This window comes from Rutidosis leptorrhynchoides, chromosome 2 (genome assembly GCF_046630445.1).
Source record: "Rutidosis leptorrhynchoides isolate AG116_Rl617_1_P2 chromosome 2, CSIRO_AGI_Rlap_v1, whole genome shotgun sequence".
NCBI classification, from domain to species: Eukaryota; Viridiplantae; Streptophyta; class Magnoliopsida; order Asterales; family Asteraceae; genus Rutidosis; species Rutidosis leptorrhynchoides.
This window is the reverse complement of record NC_092334.1, coordinates 423,113,008-423,135,236: the sequence shown is the minus strand read 5'-3', so window position 1 is coordinate 423,135,236 and position 22,229 is coordinate 423,113,008. Positions and strand designations below refer to the sequence as shown.

At 35.9% G+C, this 22,229-nt stretch overlaps 2 protein-coding genes across 2 annotated transcripts; one reads left to right on the top strand and one right to left on the bottom strand.

The window, feature by feature from the left end:
- Positions 1-6,317: 6,317 nt before the first annotated feature.
- LOC139892360 (H/ACA ribonucleoprotein complex subunit 2-like protein) lies at positions 6,318-7,935 on the bottom strand. The gene is made up of 4 exons (XM_071875428.1): positions 7,774-7,935; positions 7,592-7,661; positions 6,837-6,942; positions 6,318-6,619 (listed from the first exon to the last, which is right to left on the bottom strand). Exons 1-4 carry the CDS (start codon positions 7,910-7,912, stop codon positions 6,458-6,460), a joined length of 477 nt encoding a protein of 158 aa, XP_071731529.1. The 5' UTR covers positions 7,913-7,935; the 3' UTR covers positions 6,318-6,457.
- A 1,520-nt stretch (positions 7,936-9,455) lies between these two features.
- On the top strand, positions 9,456-17,973 carry LOC139889197 (protein STRICTOSIDINE SYNTHASE-LIKE 12-like). Its single transcript, XM_071872161.1, has 5 exons — positions 9,456-9,562; positions 9,610-9,730; positions 16,156-16,469; positions 17,155-17,409; positions 17,490-17,973. Exons 1-5 carry the CDS (start codon positions 9,456-9,458, stop codon positions 17,971-17,973), a joined length of 1,281 nt encoding a protein of 426 aa, XP_071728262.1.
- Positions 17,974-22,229: the final 4,256 nt, after the last annotated feature.

The following is a 22,229-nucleotide window of genomic DNA, read 5'->3' as shown; positions in this document are numbered from 1 at the left end:
CAATTTATCAATCTCATAGACAAGTTGTTTTAATTTGCAGTTTCAAACACAATTTCAATTGCTGTCAAACATAATTCAGTTGACCATATCTTTTAATTCGTTCATCGAAATCACGCGATTTCTAAATGAAAAGTTAATAATTTTTCGCCAGCTTTCCAATAACATGCATATCATATACTTTATATCAGTAGTATATGTATTAAATTCGTGATTCATCATAAAACTATCTAAACACGAAATTTAGCATACAAGCTGTCAGAATATACATATAATAATAATTATGTATAGAATATATATATATATATATATATATATATATATATATATATATATATATATATATATATATATATATATATATATATATATATATATATATATATATATATATATATATATATATATATGTATCTATTTACAAATAGTTGTTCATGAATCGTTGGAAATGGTCGAAGTCAAATGAATGTATGAAAATAGTTCAAAAATTTTGAGACGCCACATAACGGACTTTGCTTATCATGTCAGAATTATGAAATCGTATCGAGAGTTTGATTTAAAATTAGTCAATATTTTCCAGGTCGTCAGACAAGCATGCATAAACATATATACTCGAGCACTAGACATGGATACACTATTAATATATAAAAGATAAGATATGAATGCTCACGTATCAATATTGTGATTCAAATTGCAGGAAAGTATGTAGACGCAATCGGAAATGATAGACACTAGATTGACCTTTGACTCATGATCATAACCCATAACCTCCTTAGCAATAATCCATAATTTCCTTAGATTTGACTTACTTGAAGACTTGTTTTGAAATCGTTTGGGCATAACCTCGTTGTAATATTTTATGTATAATATTGTATAATACTAATAATAATAATACTACTAATAATAATAAGATTAATAATAATAATAATAATAATAATAATAATAATAATAATAATAATAATAATAATAATAATAATAATAATAATAATAATACAATATAGAGCAGAGAAATTGAGAGAGGGGTAAATGGATTCGCTGGAAAATGATCGAGCTTTATAGAACTTTTCCTGACCCAGACTGCCATGCGATCGCATGGCTTCAAAGGGTATTTCCCATGCGATCACATGGGATGCTCTTCCAGCTCACACTCGTTTGTTATTTAGTTTGTCGACATAATTTTATAATATATATAATATATTTAATATATATTAATTAATTATATATTATATTATATTCACGTGCATAGTTGACTTGTAATTTTTGTTCCGAGGACTTGTACGTTGACGCTCGACTTATGTCTCAGTTTCGATTTTTCGAACGTTACTTTGTATGCTTTAATAACTTGTACTTTACGTTTTACAACGTGTACCTTTGTCAAAATATAGACTTACCTTACCAATAACTATATTACCCGAAGTGTATCTTGTACGTTCGAGTGTTTTGGTCATTTGCTTCTATAAATTAACGTCTTAACATATAATAATATAATTTTAAATCAAAACGTTTTATATCTAAGTTAATATTATATTTTATAACATTTGTAAAATATACATACATTTTCATTTTGAAATAGTGTTTTATTGTAGCAAAATAATTTTTACTGTAGCAAATAGTGTTTTTCGAAAACACTATAGCTTTTCGGGTACTGTAGCAATTCGAAAATACTGTAGCAATTTAGTGTTTTACTTGTTTATCTTAAACGTTTTAGTTAACTTATCTAAATTTCAATCGAATTAATAAACGAATGTTACTATCGTTTACTAAATAACTTGAAATTATATATATGTATATATCTTTATTTAATATACATAAATCAGTTTTTAAATATACATTGCAAGTTATTTATAATTAATTTTAATAATTAATATTCCAACTTATTTTATATATATATATATATATATATATATATATATATAAATATATATATATATATATATATATATATATATATATATATATATTTACAAATAGATGTTCGTGAATCGTCGGTCAATAGTCAAAGGTTAACTGAATATATAACATTAGTTCAAAAATTTTGAGAATCAATATTACAGACTTTGCTTATCTTGTCGAAATCATATAAAGATTAAGTTTTAAATTTGGTCGGAAATTTTCGGGTCGTCACAATACTCCACTACAATACAAAATCAAGTTTACCACACGAGCAGTGGCGAGTTTACTTGGATACCCGTGGGGTCACGGGACATCACTACTTTAAAAATTTTATGTAGAAATTACTTTTAAAATTTTGTATGACACCACTAAATTTAATTACACGACCCATATATTTTTCGAATTTATAGTTTTTCTTTAAATTGTATAGGACTCCGCTAAATTTAACTACTCGAGTCACATATATTTTTCAAATTTGTAGTTTTTTTTAAGATAAATGACCACTAAAATAACATTCAAATATAATTTATACTGGAAAAAAAATTGGGACCTCATTGATCTATGCACTGTTGTAAAAAACCCGTTTAATCCCCGATTAATCCCCAATTACTCATTTTTAGGAGCAATCCATTTCGTTTTTCCAAAATCCGTTTAATTAGTCGGTCAACGTAGATTGATGACTTAAAATCGAATTTGGTAGTCAAAGTCAAATTTGGTCAACATTTTAACATGAATACAAACTAATACTTTAGAGTTTTTGAATAAAATGAATAATTTTAGACAATTATGTTAAAATTTATGTTTATGTTTATGGTTTTCATCTATATTTAAACATAAAATTCTAAAATTTATCATTTAATTGTGTAAAGTACAATCCGATTAATCCCCGATTAATCTCCGAATTTCCGATTAATCCTTTCAAAGTCCCGACCGATTAATCCCAGAATAGCAAATTTTGCAACCTTGGATCTATGTTCCCGGAATCGCCACTGCACACGAGTTAGATGTTACCGAAGACAAAGGGGCTGTGCTGTGCCCCGCCCCTATCATTTGAGTTATTGGTTTATAGTACGAGTAATACATAAAATAAAATATGTAAATATAAAAAAAAAAAAAAAAATTCTCCGTCCAAGTGTGTGTGTGTGTGTGTGTGTTTCTTTTTTTTAGACAATTAAATAGAGACCGAGGGAGTACATTACCTCAAAATTACAGCCTTTAGCCACGCTATCTATTTCGCCAAAAAAAAACCTTCTAGTTCAGCCATGGTTACCACCAGTGTTGTAAAAGTCGGCCGACTTAGCCGACGCGTCGGCTGATGCGTCATTTTTTTTTGGTTCTCCGTCCCCTTTTTTCTGAAAACGACTCAAAAGACGGTCAAAGCTAAAAGTTCGGTCTGTAAGTAACTAGAGGGGGGTGAATAGTTACTTAATACGTTTTTAACAATTTTTCGATTGATCACCAAATTCGATTTTACTTTGATCAACCAACTCAACTCAAACTTGATGTGTGTAGTGTATATGTTCAAAATGATAAATGAAGTAATGTAAAGAACATAGACACAAGGATTTATAGTGGTTCGGGTGGATGTTAACTAATCCACCTTAATCCACTACCCGATTACACTAATTGGGATTTGTTGCTTCACTAAGCACTTTTCTCCAAACCCGGTGGAGATCCGATTTACAAGTCTTCAATCTTCTTTAGTAGACAACAAACCTAATCTTTCTATCCCTTTGAAAGATCAACTCCAACCTAGATCAACTTGTCTTCACCTTGGATAAGTATTAATCTCCAAATAAGATTAATCAACTTCCTAAGTCCCTTTAAGGAAGTAGATCACTAAGCTAGCCTATGCTTTCACTAATTGAAGTTACAAGACTTATACACTCTGCAATGATGATCCTAACTCAATACTATGACACACATTACATTAAGTAAACTCACAAGATAAATGATTTTGATTGGTAAGTTTACAACAACCTAATTCTATATCTATAAGATCATAGAATCTTCTCTTGCTTGATCACATTTGAGTAGTAGTTGATGCACTTGTGATCACTGGAGATAAGCCTTTGAAATGTGCAAGAGGGTCAGCTTCAAATGCACTTAAATGTTTGTCTTTTATAGTGGGATTCAAAAAATAGCCGTTGACACACAGTTGCTTGCACGGTCGACCGTGCGTGCTCCAGTCCAAAATTGGTATCCGTTGTATAGTCGTTTGACTCAGATTTGAACACCACATTTTGGCACCTTTACTCCTTCTAGCACCTGCAAAAGAAACCAAACATCCTATACAAGTACTATATGCATTAAGTGTGTGAGATTTGGTCTTATTGCATGAAAGTGACTAATCATTCCAAAAGTGACAAACCCAACATTCTTGGAGAAGTGTCTTGATTGATATTTAGGGAAATTTCAGTTTGGTCAAGACTTAGTTAGTCACATTAATGCTCTTGGTTCAATTCTAAAGGCTAGTCACTATATCATTAACTTCCTAGTTCCAATTAATCACAAGTCATGTTTCATTTGAGTTTAGTTAGGGATTAATTGAATAATATCTCTATAAGATAATTATGAAGTATGTAGAGACATTAAGGTTAAGTTATTCTTGATCAAGCAATCACACTTAGTTACTTAGACTAGACCAAATAGACAATTGACTATAGTTTCATTGTGAACCATTTTACACTTAATCTATTGGAGTAGGTTAGTTACTTGAATCCTAACTAATGAGCACATGGCAAACATATTAATCAAGTTGACAAGTTTATGAGTATTAAGCATTATTAGCAAGTAGCAAGTAATACTCACATAGCAAGAGATAGTTATTCTAGGATCAATCATATAGATACTTGCACAACTTATAATTCAAGCACTTAATAAGTTTAATGTGCACATTACATGATTAATGTGTAAGCACACATTAATGTCCAACACATGCACAAGGGAAGAACAATCTCTAGTTGGGACTTGGTGACCATCCTAAACGTATCTAAGTGTGTTTTAGGATTACAAGTCATTTCTAGTTTAACCTTGAGAGCATTGTTCTTCATTTAGCCTTAATTAATCACCAAGTCATTTCTAATAGCAATTATTGTTCTAGCGATATTGGCTTAAGTGTGTTGGTACTTGATGATCATGCTAAGGATGTCTAGATAAGAATTAAGATCAAAAGTTGTTGATTAATACTTATGTGTTATGCCTAATCTTGATTAATTTGTCATTAAGATGTCATTAGGCGTAATTAATCACAATTAGTGTTTTTATGACCAAAACTCAATTGGGTATGGAGAAGGCATCTATTCTAAGCATGTTGAGAAAGGTTTCACGAATTATAGATGTCGGGAACTAGTCAAACTTTATTTGGTCAAAAACGGTGACAGAAGAAACTGCGGCCGAACTGCGGTTGACCGTGGTGGTGACCATGCAACTTGTTTTCACAAAACTGCGTTGCAATTCAGTTTGGGGTTTCACGGTTGACTATACGGTCGACCGTACCTCGACCGTGTGCTTACCTGAACTTTTAGTTTCATTCTTAATCCTATGTTTGACTTGGTCGTTTGCAAGATAAAGTATGGATTATTGACCTTGCGTGTTTTATGTTAAGATGTCAGTCATCACTTATGCATATGTATGTGTCATCATCAAAACATATTCTTTGGTTAATTACACTTTGGTTAATCATACTTAAGTTTATCGTTTAGTGTATTAACCCACATTCAACCAACACGGTCAAAGACGGTCAAAGTTGGTCAAAAACGGTCAAAATCATTCAAATTTTCGTCAAGATGTGATATGTTTTAAAATTAGGATTTGTTTTCATTTTTTAGGTCGCTCTTTTCTCTGTGTCCTTACTGATTATATACTCGGTAACATTAATTAAGTTTGAAGTTTGATTGTATTTAAGTTCAAGTTCTTATTTAACAAATTTATAGTACATAATCAACTATTTTCTACACATATAAATATATATTTAAGAAATTATCAATAAAGTCAACGTTGGTCAACGACCAATGCGTCCCCTACTTGGCCGACGCGTCCTTTTTAGGTCTCGACCGATGCGTCTCCGACTCGCGACTTTGACAACCTCGGTTACCACAGATTATGTAATACCCCATCCCACATTGATTTGCATAAGTAAGTTTGAGTCCTTTAAAGGTAACTCTCATCCTTACCAGGCACAACGCGTTTTGAGGCTACAAACACAGCGGATCCCGTCAGAACTATGCAGTAAGCATACATTGATTTGCATAAGTTATATAGTACTAGGATAGGTGACCTATATTGTGTTACAGATTATGTTCACAAATTCATTGATATTACAAGTGTCAAATTCATTATTTGTAACTTATGTTTTTATATAAGCTTCCTAATACAAAGGTAAGTTTCGTGATATAGAAAGGTAAGCTTCGAGATACCAAGATAAGTTACGAGCTCTGCAAAATTCTCTTTCATGTTTAAGGCATTTAGACTGCAAAATTAATTAAGACCAAAGATTATGCGTTAATTTAAAATGTGTCGCTTTAGACGAAATAAAAGCTACAAACATGTCCAACACCAAACAGTTTCAAAACAAAGTAGCAGCAAGTTCAGACACTTCTGAAGCAACTTGATCGTATTCTGCTTTCAACTTTTGTTGTTCTTCTGCCGCAAGCTCACCTTTTGTTGGTTTGGTTAGAACCAAAACACAACATGTTGGTCTCTTAGTGGCACCTGCATTCGCAAGATCCTGCAACAGACAAATGTTTATCAAAAACTCGGATTGAATTGTTTATTCAAGTGTTATAAATCAAATACCTTTTAAGAATTTAAAACACTTCCTAAAGTAGTATAGATCACTAATTGACCAAACAAATCTGATACTAAAAGTCCAAAACCGACATGAAAGCACATTGGACAATGGAATAAGAATTGGACACCGAACACAAATAATAAATCGAACTTACCTCTTTTGATGTAACATAAACATATGGTATCTCAGCCTCCTCGCACAATATCGGAACATGCGTTATCACATCAATTGGGGTAATGTTCCCAGCAATTACACACACCCTGCATTCACCCAAACAAATGAATAATGATAAAAAAGATTTATCTAATGACGGCCCTAAATCGGTCGTTAAGGTGCATAAAACTCTTGAACAACTTTATAACCGTCACTTTAAATTAGATATATATAACCACTACGTACAATACATGAGTTTTATGCACCTTAACGACAACCTTTTGGGTCGCTGTTGGAAAAATCCAAAAAAAAAAAAAAATGATGCATTTAACCACCACCAAACATAAACTATCTCATGCTCTTGTTTTCAATCACTAGCGCTTATCAGTTTATCAAAACATGAAAAATCAACAAGATCATGTTTTAGGATTGCGAGTTCATCAACAAGAGCTAATTGTTACTGAAATTTGAGAAAGCAGTTAAATTCATTTTTTTAGCTCATTTAACTTAATAACAGTCCTCAACATAGCGCAGGCACCCTAATAATACAGCAATAAACAACCACTGCTGTTCTACCATAAGCACCCACTAAAAAGTAAAAATGAGCACTAATCACCCACTAAACACTATATATAAGCATAATAGTTCTACCATATAACAGTCCTCAACATAGAGCAGTCACCATAATAATAAATAAATAAATAAATAATAAATTCAAATACAAGTATATAGGCATATCGCTATAAATAAACTGACCCTTTATTACCGCGTCTGATACTTTTGACAACCTCCTTAACCCCTCTTTTCAAACACTTGTGTTCAGCAGCTGCATTCAATTGAACATTGAACATACAATTATAACAAAATTTGTACTCGAAATCAATAAATAAGTTAAATAACAAAAAAAAAAAAAGGTCGATTTCAAAAAGAACAATCACCTTTGCGAACGAGTTTGAGTGTGCGTTTCGAAAGCTTTTTACCGGCGAGAGGTTTAGCGATCGGGGATAATGCTAACAGCTTTTTCTTCTCTTTTTCCTTATGCGCTGATCGTTCTCCTTCGCTATCACTACCTCCCATTTTTACAACTTTTTTAAAACACGCTTTTTAGAGAGAGAAAAAAAAAGGGGCGAAAACAGAGTAGCTGTTTATGATAGTTTTGGTTTTTAGGGTTTAAGAAGATGAGGTAAGAGGTAGTTGTGATTGTCACGTGCTAGAGCCTGGAGTTGTATCTTGAGTATTGGGCCGGCTCATTAAATTGGAATTTAAATATTATTAACTCAAAGCCCACAGGCCCATATATCTCAACACAACATATTTCGGAGTTTTATAGGGTAAAAGTTTCGTTAGACGAAAAAGTAATAACTTTTTTTAGTAATTTTGATGGCGTTTGAATAACCTTGATGTAAAACATACTTATTATCGGGCAGTTTCACAAATTTGCTTGCATACTTTAAATGAATGGATCATAGAGTAATTTCCTGCAATATGTATCATGTATTCATGTTCCAATATATCTATCTATTCATGTTTTTATTTTTATTCATTTTAAAATAAATATAAATATGCATTATAAATTTAGTCACTCAAAAAGTATATATGTATGTAGAAGTTTTTTGGTTATGAGATAATGGCTTTCGTATTATACTACTATATTTATCCAATTATCCTTATAGAGAGTATCATAATATCCCATTTTCTACATCGTAAATGGAGAAATTACGTGAAATTCGATTTAAAAACTATTGAGCTAAATTTACTAACATATATATTTCGGCTTTTTCTGAAAATAGAAATATGGTGTACAGTGTTAGTTACTAGTGACGCCGGTCGATATATAAAACCGCAATATGTTTCATTCAAATACATTGAATATGAGACCCTACTAATCACGAGGCGACAAATATCTTTGCAAGTTATTGGGAGTCATGCATGGTGAACCTCAGTGGGCGCAGGGGGGCAATTCACTTTGCGAATAGATTTACACACAATAGCGATTTCAGGATTATAACTTCATGGGGTCCTGAAATTTTTTCAGTACCAATAATATTTGAATGATATTTTAGTGATAATTTACCTTTAAATAACTAGAATTTTGAAAAATGTTTGTGATCCGATTAATTAAATTTGATAGTGTTCTATACAATTTTAAAAAAGAAAAATTATAAATTTGAAAAAATATATAAGGTTATTTAGTTATGCAGTTAATCTAGTGGTGTCACATACAATTTACAGAATATTTTCTGTTAAAAATTTTTAAACGAGTGGTGTCATGTGACCCTACGGGTCAACACATAGATTCGCCTCTGTTTACACATTCTCATGGCTGAATCCGTCGAGTAATTAACCCTATTGTAAGACCCAGGACGCCATTCTGCTACCCCGTGCGGTTATATGTAGCATTAGTATACCTTGGTAAATGATATGCTTTCCGAAGGCGTGTCGTACGGATATGGAACTATGACTTACCGCCCCGGGACGAGATCATGTTTATGTTCAGTTGACTTGATTAATAAATGACTTATGATTCTCTTACATCATTAACACACATCTTTATTATGTGTAACGACTCTACAAAATGGACAGAAGATATTATTGATAATTCTTCATTTCGATTCCGCAAATGACATCAATTATGAAGAGGGGTCAAGCAGGCTGCCAAAAAAAGAAAAGAAAAGCTGTAGGCATAGTTGTGGATTCGAAAAAACTCTCAAAAAGGCCGAATGACAGGTACAATGATTTGCCTCTATCAAGTTGAGTTTTTGTCTAACGATCAGAATTGGACCACAAACGTTTGTGAAATATATTCCATCTCGACAAGTTCGTTCTTATAGTAATCGATATGCCTCTAATCACAATCTAGACAAGCTATTCGTGTGGAAGCAATTATCCAATATGGCAATTGTTGGAAGCTTCGACGAGCCCAACACACCCACTATAGAGGATCTAGTCTATACTAGACTCACTACACCAACACTTTGACGTTGGTTAGCCTTTAATTTTATAAATTCTTAGTGCACAATGTACTTAGGTGACAGTGTCGACCATATATCTTTAGGCGGTATAACCGACCATGTATTACTTAGGCGGCAGAGCCGACCATATAATAAGAACAACAAAAGTGCACTAAGAACTTAAACATAAACTAAGGCTTGATCGGGAAACTTAACAAAAACACTTATATTAAATTACAATTACAATATTACTTACAAGCTTTATCTTCTCTACTTTCGCTAACTCACACTCTTCTTCTCTTCTTCACAACTCACTTCTTATTTCACTCTCACAACTTCACACAACACAAATGAAATCTCCTCCCATATTTATACTACTCCATGGAACATTCTAGAACCTAGATATTTCCATGGATATATAAATATCTAGATATTTCTACAACCTACAAATATCTAGATTTTTCTTTTACATTTCAATTTCTAGATTTTTCTCTCATATTCTAATATCTAGATATTTTCTTATACATATTAATATCTAGATATTTTACCCATATACATTTACTAATTCCATATTATTCTAAATTTGCATTGTATTTTAACACTCCCCCTCAATGCAAATTTCCTTCCAACGATGTCTTGCAGACCATTCCAAGTGCTTCTCTAAATTTTTCAAACTTTGATTTACTTAGGCTCTTAGTGAATATATCTGCAACCTGTTCATCTGTCTTTGTTGGCACCATCTTGATTTTTCCTTCAAGGACCTTCTCACGAACATAGTGATAGTGCACTTCTATATGTTTTGTTCTCGCATGAAAGACTGGATTTTCTGCTAGACGTATAGCTGATAGGTTATCGCAGAAAAGCTTTACTTGATAATCTGTTGATTGATGAAGATCTTCCATTAGTTGCTTCAACCACATAATTTCTTGTGTTGCTGATGCTGCCGATCGATATTCTGCTTCAGTGCTTGACAAGGATACTGTTGGTTGTCTCTTGCTGCACCATGATATTACTCCCGATCCAAGACTAAACATGTATCCAGTTGTTGACCGTCGTGTATCATAGTCTCCAGCGTAATCGGCGTCACAATATCCAGTCACGTGACATTCTTTTGTTTTCTTGTATAAAATACCAAAGTTAATAGTGCCTTTAACATACCTTAAGATGCATCGTACAACATCAAGGTGAGGCTTCTTCGGATTGCTCATGTATCGACTAACCACTCCAACTGCATAAGATATATCTGGCCGGCTTATTGTGAGATAAATAAGACTTCCGACCACCTTTCGATACATGGTAACATCTTGAAGACTTTTTCCTTCATCTGCTCGTAGTTTTGTATTCGGATCCATCGGAGTTGAGATAGGTTTGCAATTAAGCATTCCGTACTTTTGTAAAAGATCTCGCGCATATTTCTGTTGTCCCAGAAATAATCCTTCTCTTTTCTGCTCTATTTCGAGTCCAAGAAAATGTTTGAGTTCTCCAAGCTCCTTCATATGAAATCTGATAGACAAATTCTCTCTTGTTCTTTGGATCTCCTCATAGTGATCTCCCGTGATGATTAAGTCATCCACATATACTAGCACTATGGCTAGTTTTCCTTGATCTTGTTTCACAAATAAACTAGAATCTGAAGGAGCAACTGTGAAACCACTTTTTACTAAAAACTCGCCAATCTTCCCGTACCAAGCTCTTGGAGCCTGCTTCAAGCCGTATAGTGCTTTCTTTAATTTGCAGACATGGTCAGGATGGGACTTGTTCTCAAAGCCTCTTGGTTGCTCCATATAAATTTCTTTGTCAAGTTCTCCATGTAAGAAAGCGTTCTTGACATCCATCTGCCACAGCTTCCAAGATTTGCTAGCGGCTAAAGCTAGTAGAGCTCGAATTGTTGTGATCTTCGCCACTGGACTAAACGTTTCTTCATAATCCAGCCCATATTGTTGAGAAAAACCTCTAGCAACAAGTCGAGCTTTATACCTTTCAATGGAGCCATCTGATCGAGTCTTCACCTTGTAAACCCATTTACAAGATATTGGTTTTACATCTTTTGGCTTTGGAACTAAACTCCATGTCTGGTTTTCTTTTAGTGCATTAATTTCTTCTTCCATCGCTTTCTGCCATTCTTGACTTTGTGCTGCTTCTTCATAAGTGGAAGGCTCAATATGTATTAATTCATCCACATGAGCAGCATTGGCATACCTCGGATTAGGTTGCCTCGACCTTGTTGATCTCCGTAATTCTTGCACATGCTCCTCGGCATCCATTTGGCTTGGACGAACCTCTTCGAATGTAGATTGATGTACCCCAGTTTTCCATGGACTCGTTTCCTTAGAGTACGATCCATCTCCTTCTTTAATTGGATCCGATATGTGCTCTTTATGTTCTTCTTTCTCTTCTGGAACTTCTTCTAATCCATGAGATTCTGGAAGCTCTATCTTTTGAGGTGACCACCATGAAGAAGCTTCATCAAATACCACATTTCTTGAAGTATGACACTTCCCAGTATTTGGATCACAACATCTCCATCCTTTTCTTGATTCATCATAACCGACAAAAATGCACCGAATTGCCTTCTTATCAAATTTGCTTCGTAGATGATCTGGTACGAAGACGTAGCATACACATCCAAAAACCTTGAGATGGTTGACGGTTGGCTTGATCTTCCATAATCTTTCATATGGTGAAATATATCCCAACTTTGTTTGTGGGAGTCTGTTAATCACGTATGAAGCCGTCCTCATACATTCGGCCCAAAATTTTCCTGGTACATTCTTACCATGAAGCATACTTCGACAGGTTTCAGCAAGATGACGATTCTTACGTTCTGCCACTCTATTCTGTTGTGGAGTATTAGGGCAAGTTAATTGCCTTCTGATCTTGTGCTTCTTAAGATAGATATTGAACTCGGTTGATAAATATTCTCCTCCATTATCTGTGCGTAAGCATCGAATCTTAGTATTGAGCTCACTTTTTACCTTGTTCTTGAACTCTTTAAACTTCAGAAAAGTCTCCGATTTCTCCTTCATGAAGTAAACCCACACATATCTTGAGAAGTCATCAATGAATGTCACCATATATTTCATACCTCCAAGTGATGTTTGTTTCACTGGGCCGAAAACATCTGAGTGTATGAGCTCTAGTGGTGTCTTGGACTGATGCGCTGACTCCTTGAATGGCAATTGGTGAGCTTTGCCAAATTGACATCCAGCACATATTGTATCTGTTCGGATATCAATTTGAGGAAGCCCATTTACTATGCGTTTTACCATCATCTCCTTTAACTTGTTGTAGCCCACATGCCCAAGACGTTCATACCAAAGATCAGCCGTCTCATTTTTTCGAGTCTTATCCACATAAGCTGTTTCGGCAGATAATACATAGACCGATTCTATTCTTCTTCCATGCATAACTGGATTGCCAACCACCTTTACTCTCTTGAATACGGACACATCTTCTGGTCCAAAGAGCACATAGTTCCCTTCTGCTGTCAATTGTGGTACTGACAGTAAATTCTTCTTTAGGCCAGGGACAAGATACACCTTCTCGAGTTGGAGCTTATGAGAGTCGCCTTCATTTGGAATTATTGTCTTTCCAATGTGAGAAATAGACAACCTTGAATTGTCGGCTGTCAACACGACTCTCTTTCCTTTGTAATCCTCCATTTCTTGCAGCTTCGTCTCATCATTGGTCATATGATTTGAGCACCCAGAATCAATGATCCAATCATCTTTGTAGTTTATTTTTGACTTTAAGGTTGCTGCAAGAGCTTGATCATCCATGTCAGCTTCAACGGAGAGTCCTGCTTCTGCATCCCATGTTTCCTCATTAATGGTTGCTTCGAATGTGACCTATTTCTTCTCATCTCTTGCGGCGGCCACATTTCCTTCGAAAGTTCGCCTTCTGGGGAATCTACATTCTCGAGCAAAATGACCCTTCTTGCCACAATTGAAGCATTCACCATTCTTTCTCTTATCATTTTTCCCGTATTGTTGGCGATGATCTCTTCTTCCTTGTTGAGCTCCCCCTGAAGCGTTGCCTTTTGATTTTGGGTGACCCTTCCACCCATATGTCTTACTTTCTTTCATCGCCTCTTGTCTTCGAGATGTTGCTTTCTTTTTATTGGTGAAGAGTGCATCTTCTCCGTCTTTTACGGTTACTTCATTCATCTGCTTGGCTAATGCCTCTTGATTTGCCAATAGATTCTCCAGCTCTATTAATGATGGTTGAGTAGGCCATCCTCTCACAGCGGCTATAAATCCATTATACTCGGATCTTAAGCCGTGGATGATAATTCTCTTCATCCTTGCATCACTCACTTTCTCTTCAGGAGCAAGTTGAGATATCTCACGGCAAATTGATTTCACCTTGGTGAAGTACTGAGAAATAGACAGACTTCCTTGTGAGATACCCGCGAGCTCATTTTCCAAGAGCTGGAGGCGTGCTTCATTCTTCTTTGAAAATAATTTTTCAAAAGTTTCCCAAGCTGCCTTTGGTGTTTTCTCGTCACGGATGTGCTCCAATAGATCCTCCTCGATTGTAGTCTTCAATATAAATAAAGCCTTCCCGGCCTTGATGTTCCATTTTCTCAAGGCTTCAGCATTTTCTTTCGGTGGAGGCGTTGTGTCACTGCCAGCAACTATTTCCCATAAATCATGTCCTTGTAGGTAGGATTCTATGCAAGTCCGCCAATAACCATAGTTGTGGTTATTGAGACTCTTGATTCCACTGCTCGTACTTGCAAGATCTGCCATCATGACGTCCAACGTCCAATAAGCTTGGTCCCTGACCGATGAGCTTTCACAGTTCCTAACTGTGCTCCGACAGAATCTTCCTTAGAGCCTTGGTGAAAACAAGCCGATGTAAACGTCCAACGTTTACCGATTTCCTCCACTAGAAATGGTCCCGAACGACCCGCTCTGATACCAATTGTTGGAAGCTTCGACAAGCCCAACACACCCACTATAGAGGATCTAGTCTATACTAGACTCACTACACCAACACTTTGACGTTGGTTAGCCTTTAATTTTATAAATCCTTAGTGCACAATGTACTTAGGCGACAGTGTCGACCATATATCTTTAGGCGGTATAACCGATCATGTATTACTTAGGCGGCAGAGCCGACCATATAACAAGAACAACAAAAGTGCACTAAGAACTTAAACACAAACTAAGGCTTGATCGGGAAACTTAACAAAAACACTTATATTAAATTACAATTACAATATTATTTACAAGCTTTATCTTCTCTACTTTCGCTAACTCACACTCTTCTTCTCTTCTTCACAACTCACTTCTTATTTCACTCTCACAACTTCACACAACACAAATGAAATCTCCTCCCATATTTATACTACTCCATGGAACATTCTAGAACCTAGATATTTCCATGGATATATAAATATCTAGATATTTCTACAACCTACAAATATCTAGATTTTTCTTTTACATTTCAATTTCTAGATTTTTCTCTCATATTCTAATATCTAGATATTTTCTTATACATATTAATATCTAGATATTTTACCCATATACATTTACTAATTCTATATTATTCTAAATTTGCATTGTATTTTAACAGCAATATGGTCGATAAGTGGCCGGGACCGATGGCGCTTCAAGAGTTATTGCATTTAATATAGCAAAGTTCATTGATCTTTTCCTAAGTGAAGATGTGGTGTTTTTGTTGTCCAACTTGATAATGGCTCTTTCAAGATCGAGTATGTCTCTGATTTATTTTGATGTGTTATGGAAGTTTTAGTTATGGTTAGTTTAAGATCAATCTCCTCAGCTTCATTCCTTTTTAGGGACTTTCGAAGTCTTTACTCTTTAGGTTAGAGGTTCAATTGTTAGTGCTAGCAAATCGCCTGCATATATAGCTTCAGACTTGATGTATCCAATGGGGTGGTACACCTTCGTTTAATTTTTGTACTTAGCTTTTCATCAATTGATAAAAAGTTCAAATTAATCTAATTTCCTTGTTTTTTCGCAAAAAAAAAAAAAAAAAAAAAAAAAAAAAAAAAAAAAAAAAAAAACCATCGACCTTACAAAAAATATTAATGAGCAGTGAATTGGTTTATGATGTCATAAACATCATTATTCCAGGATACTACATGATTATCTATAAAATTACCAATCACAATGTTAGCGTGTAACTCTCTAAAATCACTACAACTATGCATCTCATAGAGTCGAACGCTAGCATTTTTCTAACATATTTACTACGATCAATCGTCTTAACCGATCTTGACTTGGCTAATCTCAAAAGAATTCACAATTCTTAATTGGAAGGTTGAAGACGAATCGCCAATAAATTATCCACAAATCACCTTACATTGAAATCATACATAGCATACATGTCTATAAATAGAAGTATTTGTATACTCTTCTTTTCATAGCTCCCTTCACATATCCAAATATGGCAACCCCAATAACACTAGCATCCTTACTTTCTTTTTATGTTGCACTTCTATCTGTTTCCTGCTTAGTTGTTTCTGGTGATTATGTAAACTTCAGTAAGTACGTATTACCTCAAGGGGTCTTCGGCCCTGAATCAGCCGCATTTCGAACAGTAGGAGTGCTTGTCTCTGAAGGTCCCTATACAACCACCACTGATGGTAGGATTTTTAGATGGCAAGGCTCCAACATCGGTTTTGTGGAGTTCGCATATACCTCCCCTCACAGGTCATTTCCTACTTCCTATATAAAATTATGTATATTAACTATAATTGAAAATGAAACTTCTGTCAGCAGCCTTACAGTATATAATTGGCTCCAACAAAACGTGATTAGAGCACGATGAGCAAATAAGGTTTATTTTCAGTGTTAAGGTGAAACACCTAACGCGAAAAAGTTAATGGTTAGATTTTAGTGTTCAGATTAGTGTTCGAGAGTTAATCTGAGCCAACAAAAATACTAGTTTTTAACCAATAAAGAAAAAGGGGAAAAAGAAAAAAAAGAAATGGAAAAGTTGGGTTTTACTTGGAACTCCGAGATGGAACACTAAATGAAACACCGAGTCCGGGGTTCCAATACTGAACACTGGCTAGTGGAATGGAATACTAACATGAAATAGCTGTAATTTACTAGTGTATTTAAGTATTTAACCATCTCAAGATAGCCCAGTGATTGAGGTGTAGAAGGTTCAGGAAACGGTCACAGACTATTCCGAATAGACCGCGTACATCATAGTTAAAAATACTCGTCCTCCCGATAACCGAAACAAGAAAAACCTTATAACTAGTTGTAATGTACTATTTGAAGTAGACACCAACTTTAAGACGACTAAACTAAAATAAAATGGTGTTTAGTCAGTTAAGGAATCAATTAGTAGTATCTTTAAAAGTTATTGTTGAGATGTTTTCTTCAGGACAAGGCGATTTTGTGATGGCAATACAGATCCTGAAAAGAGTCCGATATGTGGATGGCCAATGGCTCTTAGCTTTCACCAAGCAACTGGCCTTCTCTACATCGCTGATGCGTTTTACGGACTTCTAGTTGTAGGCCCGCTAGGCGGCCTTGCTACTCAGCTTGCTAGTGGTTTCAAATTTACTCCTGGCCTTGACGTTGACTTGTTAACGGGCAATGTTTATTTTGCCGTTGCAAGTACAACATACGATATTAGGTAACTAATTTGGTTTCATGTGTACTTGTGTTTTTGTTTCAAACAGAACTCGTTATTAAAGTGTCCATTATGGTACACAGAAATATCTCACAACCGGGATTCAAGGGTGATTCAACGGGGATGTTATTGCGTTACAACCCATTTAACAGACAAGTAACAGTTTTGTTAACTGGTCTGGCTGGCTCAAGTGGTCCCGCAGTAAGTAGTGACGGTAGGTTTGTTCTTGTACCGGAGCTTCTTGCTAAGCGAATTCAAAAATATTGGCTTGTGGGGCCTAAAGCGAATACGGCGGAAGTTTTCCTAACTTTGGATGGGAACCCGAATAAAGTAAAGCGGGCAGCAAACTTTGGAGAGTTTTGGGTGGCGGTTTCAGTTGGATTCATACCACCAGCACCTATCATTGTACCTAAAGGAGTGCGGTTTAATTCGAATGGGGTTGCGTTGCAAACAGTGCCATTTGCTACACAGTTTTATAATAAAACTATTTCAATTGTTCAGGAGCAGAATAATAAGCTTTATGTGGGCTCTCGCCGTACCAATTTCATTGGCATTTACTCCAATTAAGATATATGTACCTCTGATAAATGATAAATAAGGTTGATATGATATAATATCAACAATATGAAACCATTATTGTGATGTTATGTTAGGAGATAACCTGCGAAAATAATCACACACACAATAGCCGAAAAAGAATAAAACACAGAAAAATAATAAAGACACGAGAATTATAGTGGTTCAGTTTCGATGTGAAACCTACATCCACTTTGGAACTAGAGAGTATTTTATTAATTTTGGAGGTGATAATTTACAAGTACAATTGAGAGACTATATATAGACTTAGGACCCTCAATAAAAACGGCCCAAACAATTAGGGTTGGCCAAACCCTAACTTGGTCACCAAGTAAACTCCTGGCCCGTTTTTCTTGGGCTTAAACTACCGAAGCCTACACCTCAACAATCTCCCACTTGGAGGCTTCGAATACCATCGATCTGCACTCTTGTACTTCTGCAATGCAAGACTCAGCTCATCTCTTCTCTCTCTAGTTCCTGCCTTCTCTTCAATGTTCCTGAAGGCCAGTTGAAGCTATGCACAGCTTCAACTTATCCAGCATTACTGGTTTGGTGAACATATATGCTGGATTCTTTGAACCTGGAATGCTCTCCAGATTAAATGTTCCTTTGCTTATCCGTTCTCTGATAAAGTGATACTTCATGCCAATGTGCTTCGTCTTAGCATGATAGACTGGATTCTTCGCTAACTTGATTGCGCTCTCATTATCACAATATAAGACAAATTCTGTGTCTGTTTGCTACCCAGTTCTTTCACGAATGTCTTCAACCACACTAGTTCTTTACTGGCTTCAGTCAAGGCCATATATTCTGTTTCAGTAGTAGATAGAGCCACGCTCTTTTGAAGCCTAGACATCCAACTCACTGCTGTTCCTCCTATAGTGAATACATACCCGGTGGTGCTCTTGAAGGTATTATTGCATCTACCCAGATCTGCATCAGAATAACCCCTGAGAGTAGTATCCCTGCCCTTGAAACATAACCCAACTTTGGGAGTACCCTTTAAATACCGCAGTATCCACTTCACTGCTTCCCAATGTTCTTTCCCCGGAGCTGACATAAAGCGACTAACCATCCCAACTGCATGTGCTATATCAGGTCTTGTACACACCATAGCGTACATTAGACTACCCACTGCGGATGCATAAGGAACCTTAGCCATTTCTGCTTTTTCTACTTCAGTTTTAGGAGACTGATGTTTAGAAAGCTTTAGATGACTTCCCAACAGCGTGTTTCTTGGCTTTGTAGACTCACCATTGATTCTGAACTTTTCAAGAACCTTGCGAATATACTTTTCTTGAGATAAAGAAACTGACCCATCTTTATTCATGCATATACTCATACCGAGAATCTGCTTAGCTGGCCCGAGATCCTTCATTTCAAATTCTCTAGATAATTGCTTCTTCAAATTGCGTATTTCAACCATATCAGAACCTGCAATTAACATATCATCGACATAAAGAAGCAATATAATATAGGAGCTCTTGAACTTCTTCAAATAACAGCAATGATCTGTAGAACTTCTCACGAATCCTACCTTCTCCATGAAATTATCAAATTTCAAGTACCACTGTCTGGGAGCTTGTTTCAAACCATACAAGCTTCTCTTTAGATTACACACAAGACTCTCCTTTCCTTTGACACGAAACCCCTCTGGTTGAGACATGTAAATGTCTTATTCAATGTCGCCATGCAGGAAGGCTGTTTTAACATCCAACTGTTCTAAGTGTAACTTCTCGGTTGCAACCATACTTAGAACCAATCTGATAGTCGTCATCTTCACTACTGGAGAAAAGATTTCAGCATAGTCGACTCCTTTCTTTTGTTGAAATCCTTTGACAACTAATCTTGCTTTGTATCGTTTAGAACTATCCCCTTCATCTTTGACTGTGAAAACCCATTTATTCTGTAAGACCCTTTTTCCTGGTGGTAACTTGGTCAACTTCCAAGTTTGATTTTTCAATAAAGATTCCATCTCGCTTTTCATAGCCTGCTCCCACTGGAACGAATCTTTCACCTTCATTGCCTCAGAATAGCTTTCTGGTTCCCCATTTTCTGTCAAAAGAAGATAGTTAACTGTTGGACTAAACCTAACTGGCTGTCTTGTGACTCGTGTAGATCTCCTGACCCAATTGAACTGGTCAGATTGTGGCGGGGACTGTGGGGTCTGCTCATCATCAGACTTTGAGCTCCCACTATCTGAAGTCTGCTCGTGATCAGACTCCGAGCTTTCACTGTTAGGAACTCCCACTGGAACTTCAGTTTCATCCTCTGGAGTTTCCCTTTCATCTTCTCTGGTTGTCTCTGTGTCAACCTCAAATTCAACTGATTCTTTTTCTTTTGGTGTTGAGTTGAAATCCTTGTACAATTCTACTTCATTGAAGGTGGCATGTTTACTTCTGATAACATGTTTTCCCTTGTTATCCCATAACCTGTAACCCATGTCGTCTCCCCCATAACCAATGAACACGTACTTCTTTGCTTTTGCATCAAGTTTGTCACCTTCTTTATTAATATCATATGCACTGCACCCAAAGATTTTTAGATGCTCATAACTGATTGATTTACCTCTCCATTCTTCTTCGGGTATTTTGAAATCAAGCGGAGTTGATGGAGAACGGTTGATCAAATAAGCGGCAGTGCTTACTGCATCAGCCCATAGAGTCTTTGGTAGCCCACAATTAAGTCTCATGCTACGTGCTCTCTCATTTAAAGTACGATTCATTCTTTCTGCAACTCCGTTTTGTTGTGGAGTACCTGGAACCGTCTTGATCATCCGAATGCCATGATCAGCACAATAGTTAACGAATTCGGTGCTGATGTATTCTCCTCCATTATCCGACTTCAAGCATCTTACCTTCAAATCACAAGATAATTCAACAGCAGATTTCCATTTCTTAAAAGCTTCAAATACATCAGATTTATTTTTAAGAAAGTAAACCCATACCTTGCGTGTTGAATCGTCAATGAAAGTAACATAATAGCGTGCTCCTCCCAATGAAGAAACAGGAGTAGGCCCGAACACATCCGTGTGTACTAGCTCCAACTTCCGAGCCTTTAAAGTTCTGCCTGCTTTTGCAAAAGTGACCTTCTTCTTCTTTCCTAGAACACATGACTCGCAAAAGTCCGATTCAACTCTCTTTAGACCAGGAATTTTACCATTAGACACTAGCATTTTTATTCCTTTGTCACTCATGTGACCTAAACGTTGGTGCCACTGACTGGTTAAGCTACGATCATTGGAAACTGCATTTACTTCATTAGCTGGAACTTCTGTCATATAAAGAGTGCCTCTCTTCTTACCCTTGGCTATTACTAAGTTCCCCTTTATTAATTTCCACTGACCTTCACCAAATAGCACACTATATCCTTGATCATCAAGCTGTCCAACAGAGATTAGTTTCTTCTTTAGGCCAGGAATAACTCGGACATTTTCCAAGGTCCAATTAGTGCCCAAAGAGGTCGTTAACTCTAAGTCTCCAATCCCTGTAATGTCAAGACAATGATCATTAGCCAAACGAACTTTACCAAGGTTACCTGTTCGTAGATTCTTCATCAAATGTGGACTTGGGGTAGCATGAAACGATGCTCCTGAATCCATAACCCATGCATCAATTGTATTCTCAATGCAGCAAACAAGGACGTTATCATAATCATCTGTTACAATTACAGCATTAACTTCCTTTGGCTTTGATGATGTTACTGGCTTAGTGCACTGGTTTCTGAAGTGTCCAGTCTCCTGACAATTCCAACATTTAATATCATTCCTCGTTCTCGACACACTCCTCCTTCTTGACTTTGACCTGCCCCTGGTAGTGTTACTTCTGCCTTTTCTCCTACCCCTCTCTTCTGTGCTCAGCAAGTTTCCTGATGGTTCTCCTGAACTCTTTCTTCTTATATCTTCTCCAAGAATAAAATCACGAATGCTCTCAAACTTGAGCTTTGATGACTCTGTAGATCCACTGATAGCTGTGACTGATCCTGACCAGCTTTCAGGTAACGAAGATAATAATAGATGAGCTTTGACTTCGTCATCGAACTTGATATCAACTGACAGTAACCGAGAGATAATATTGTTGAAGTTATTAACATGATTTGTTACTGAAGCACCTTCTTTCAACCTGGTGTTTACCAACTGTCTGATCAAAAACACCTTGCTAGAAGCAGACGGCTTCTCATACATATTTGCCAAGGTCTTCATTAAACCATGTGTAGTGGTTTCGTTCACAATGTTAAAGGCAACACTT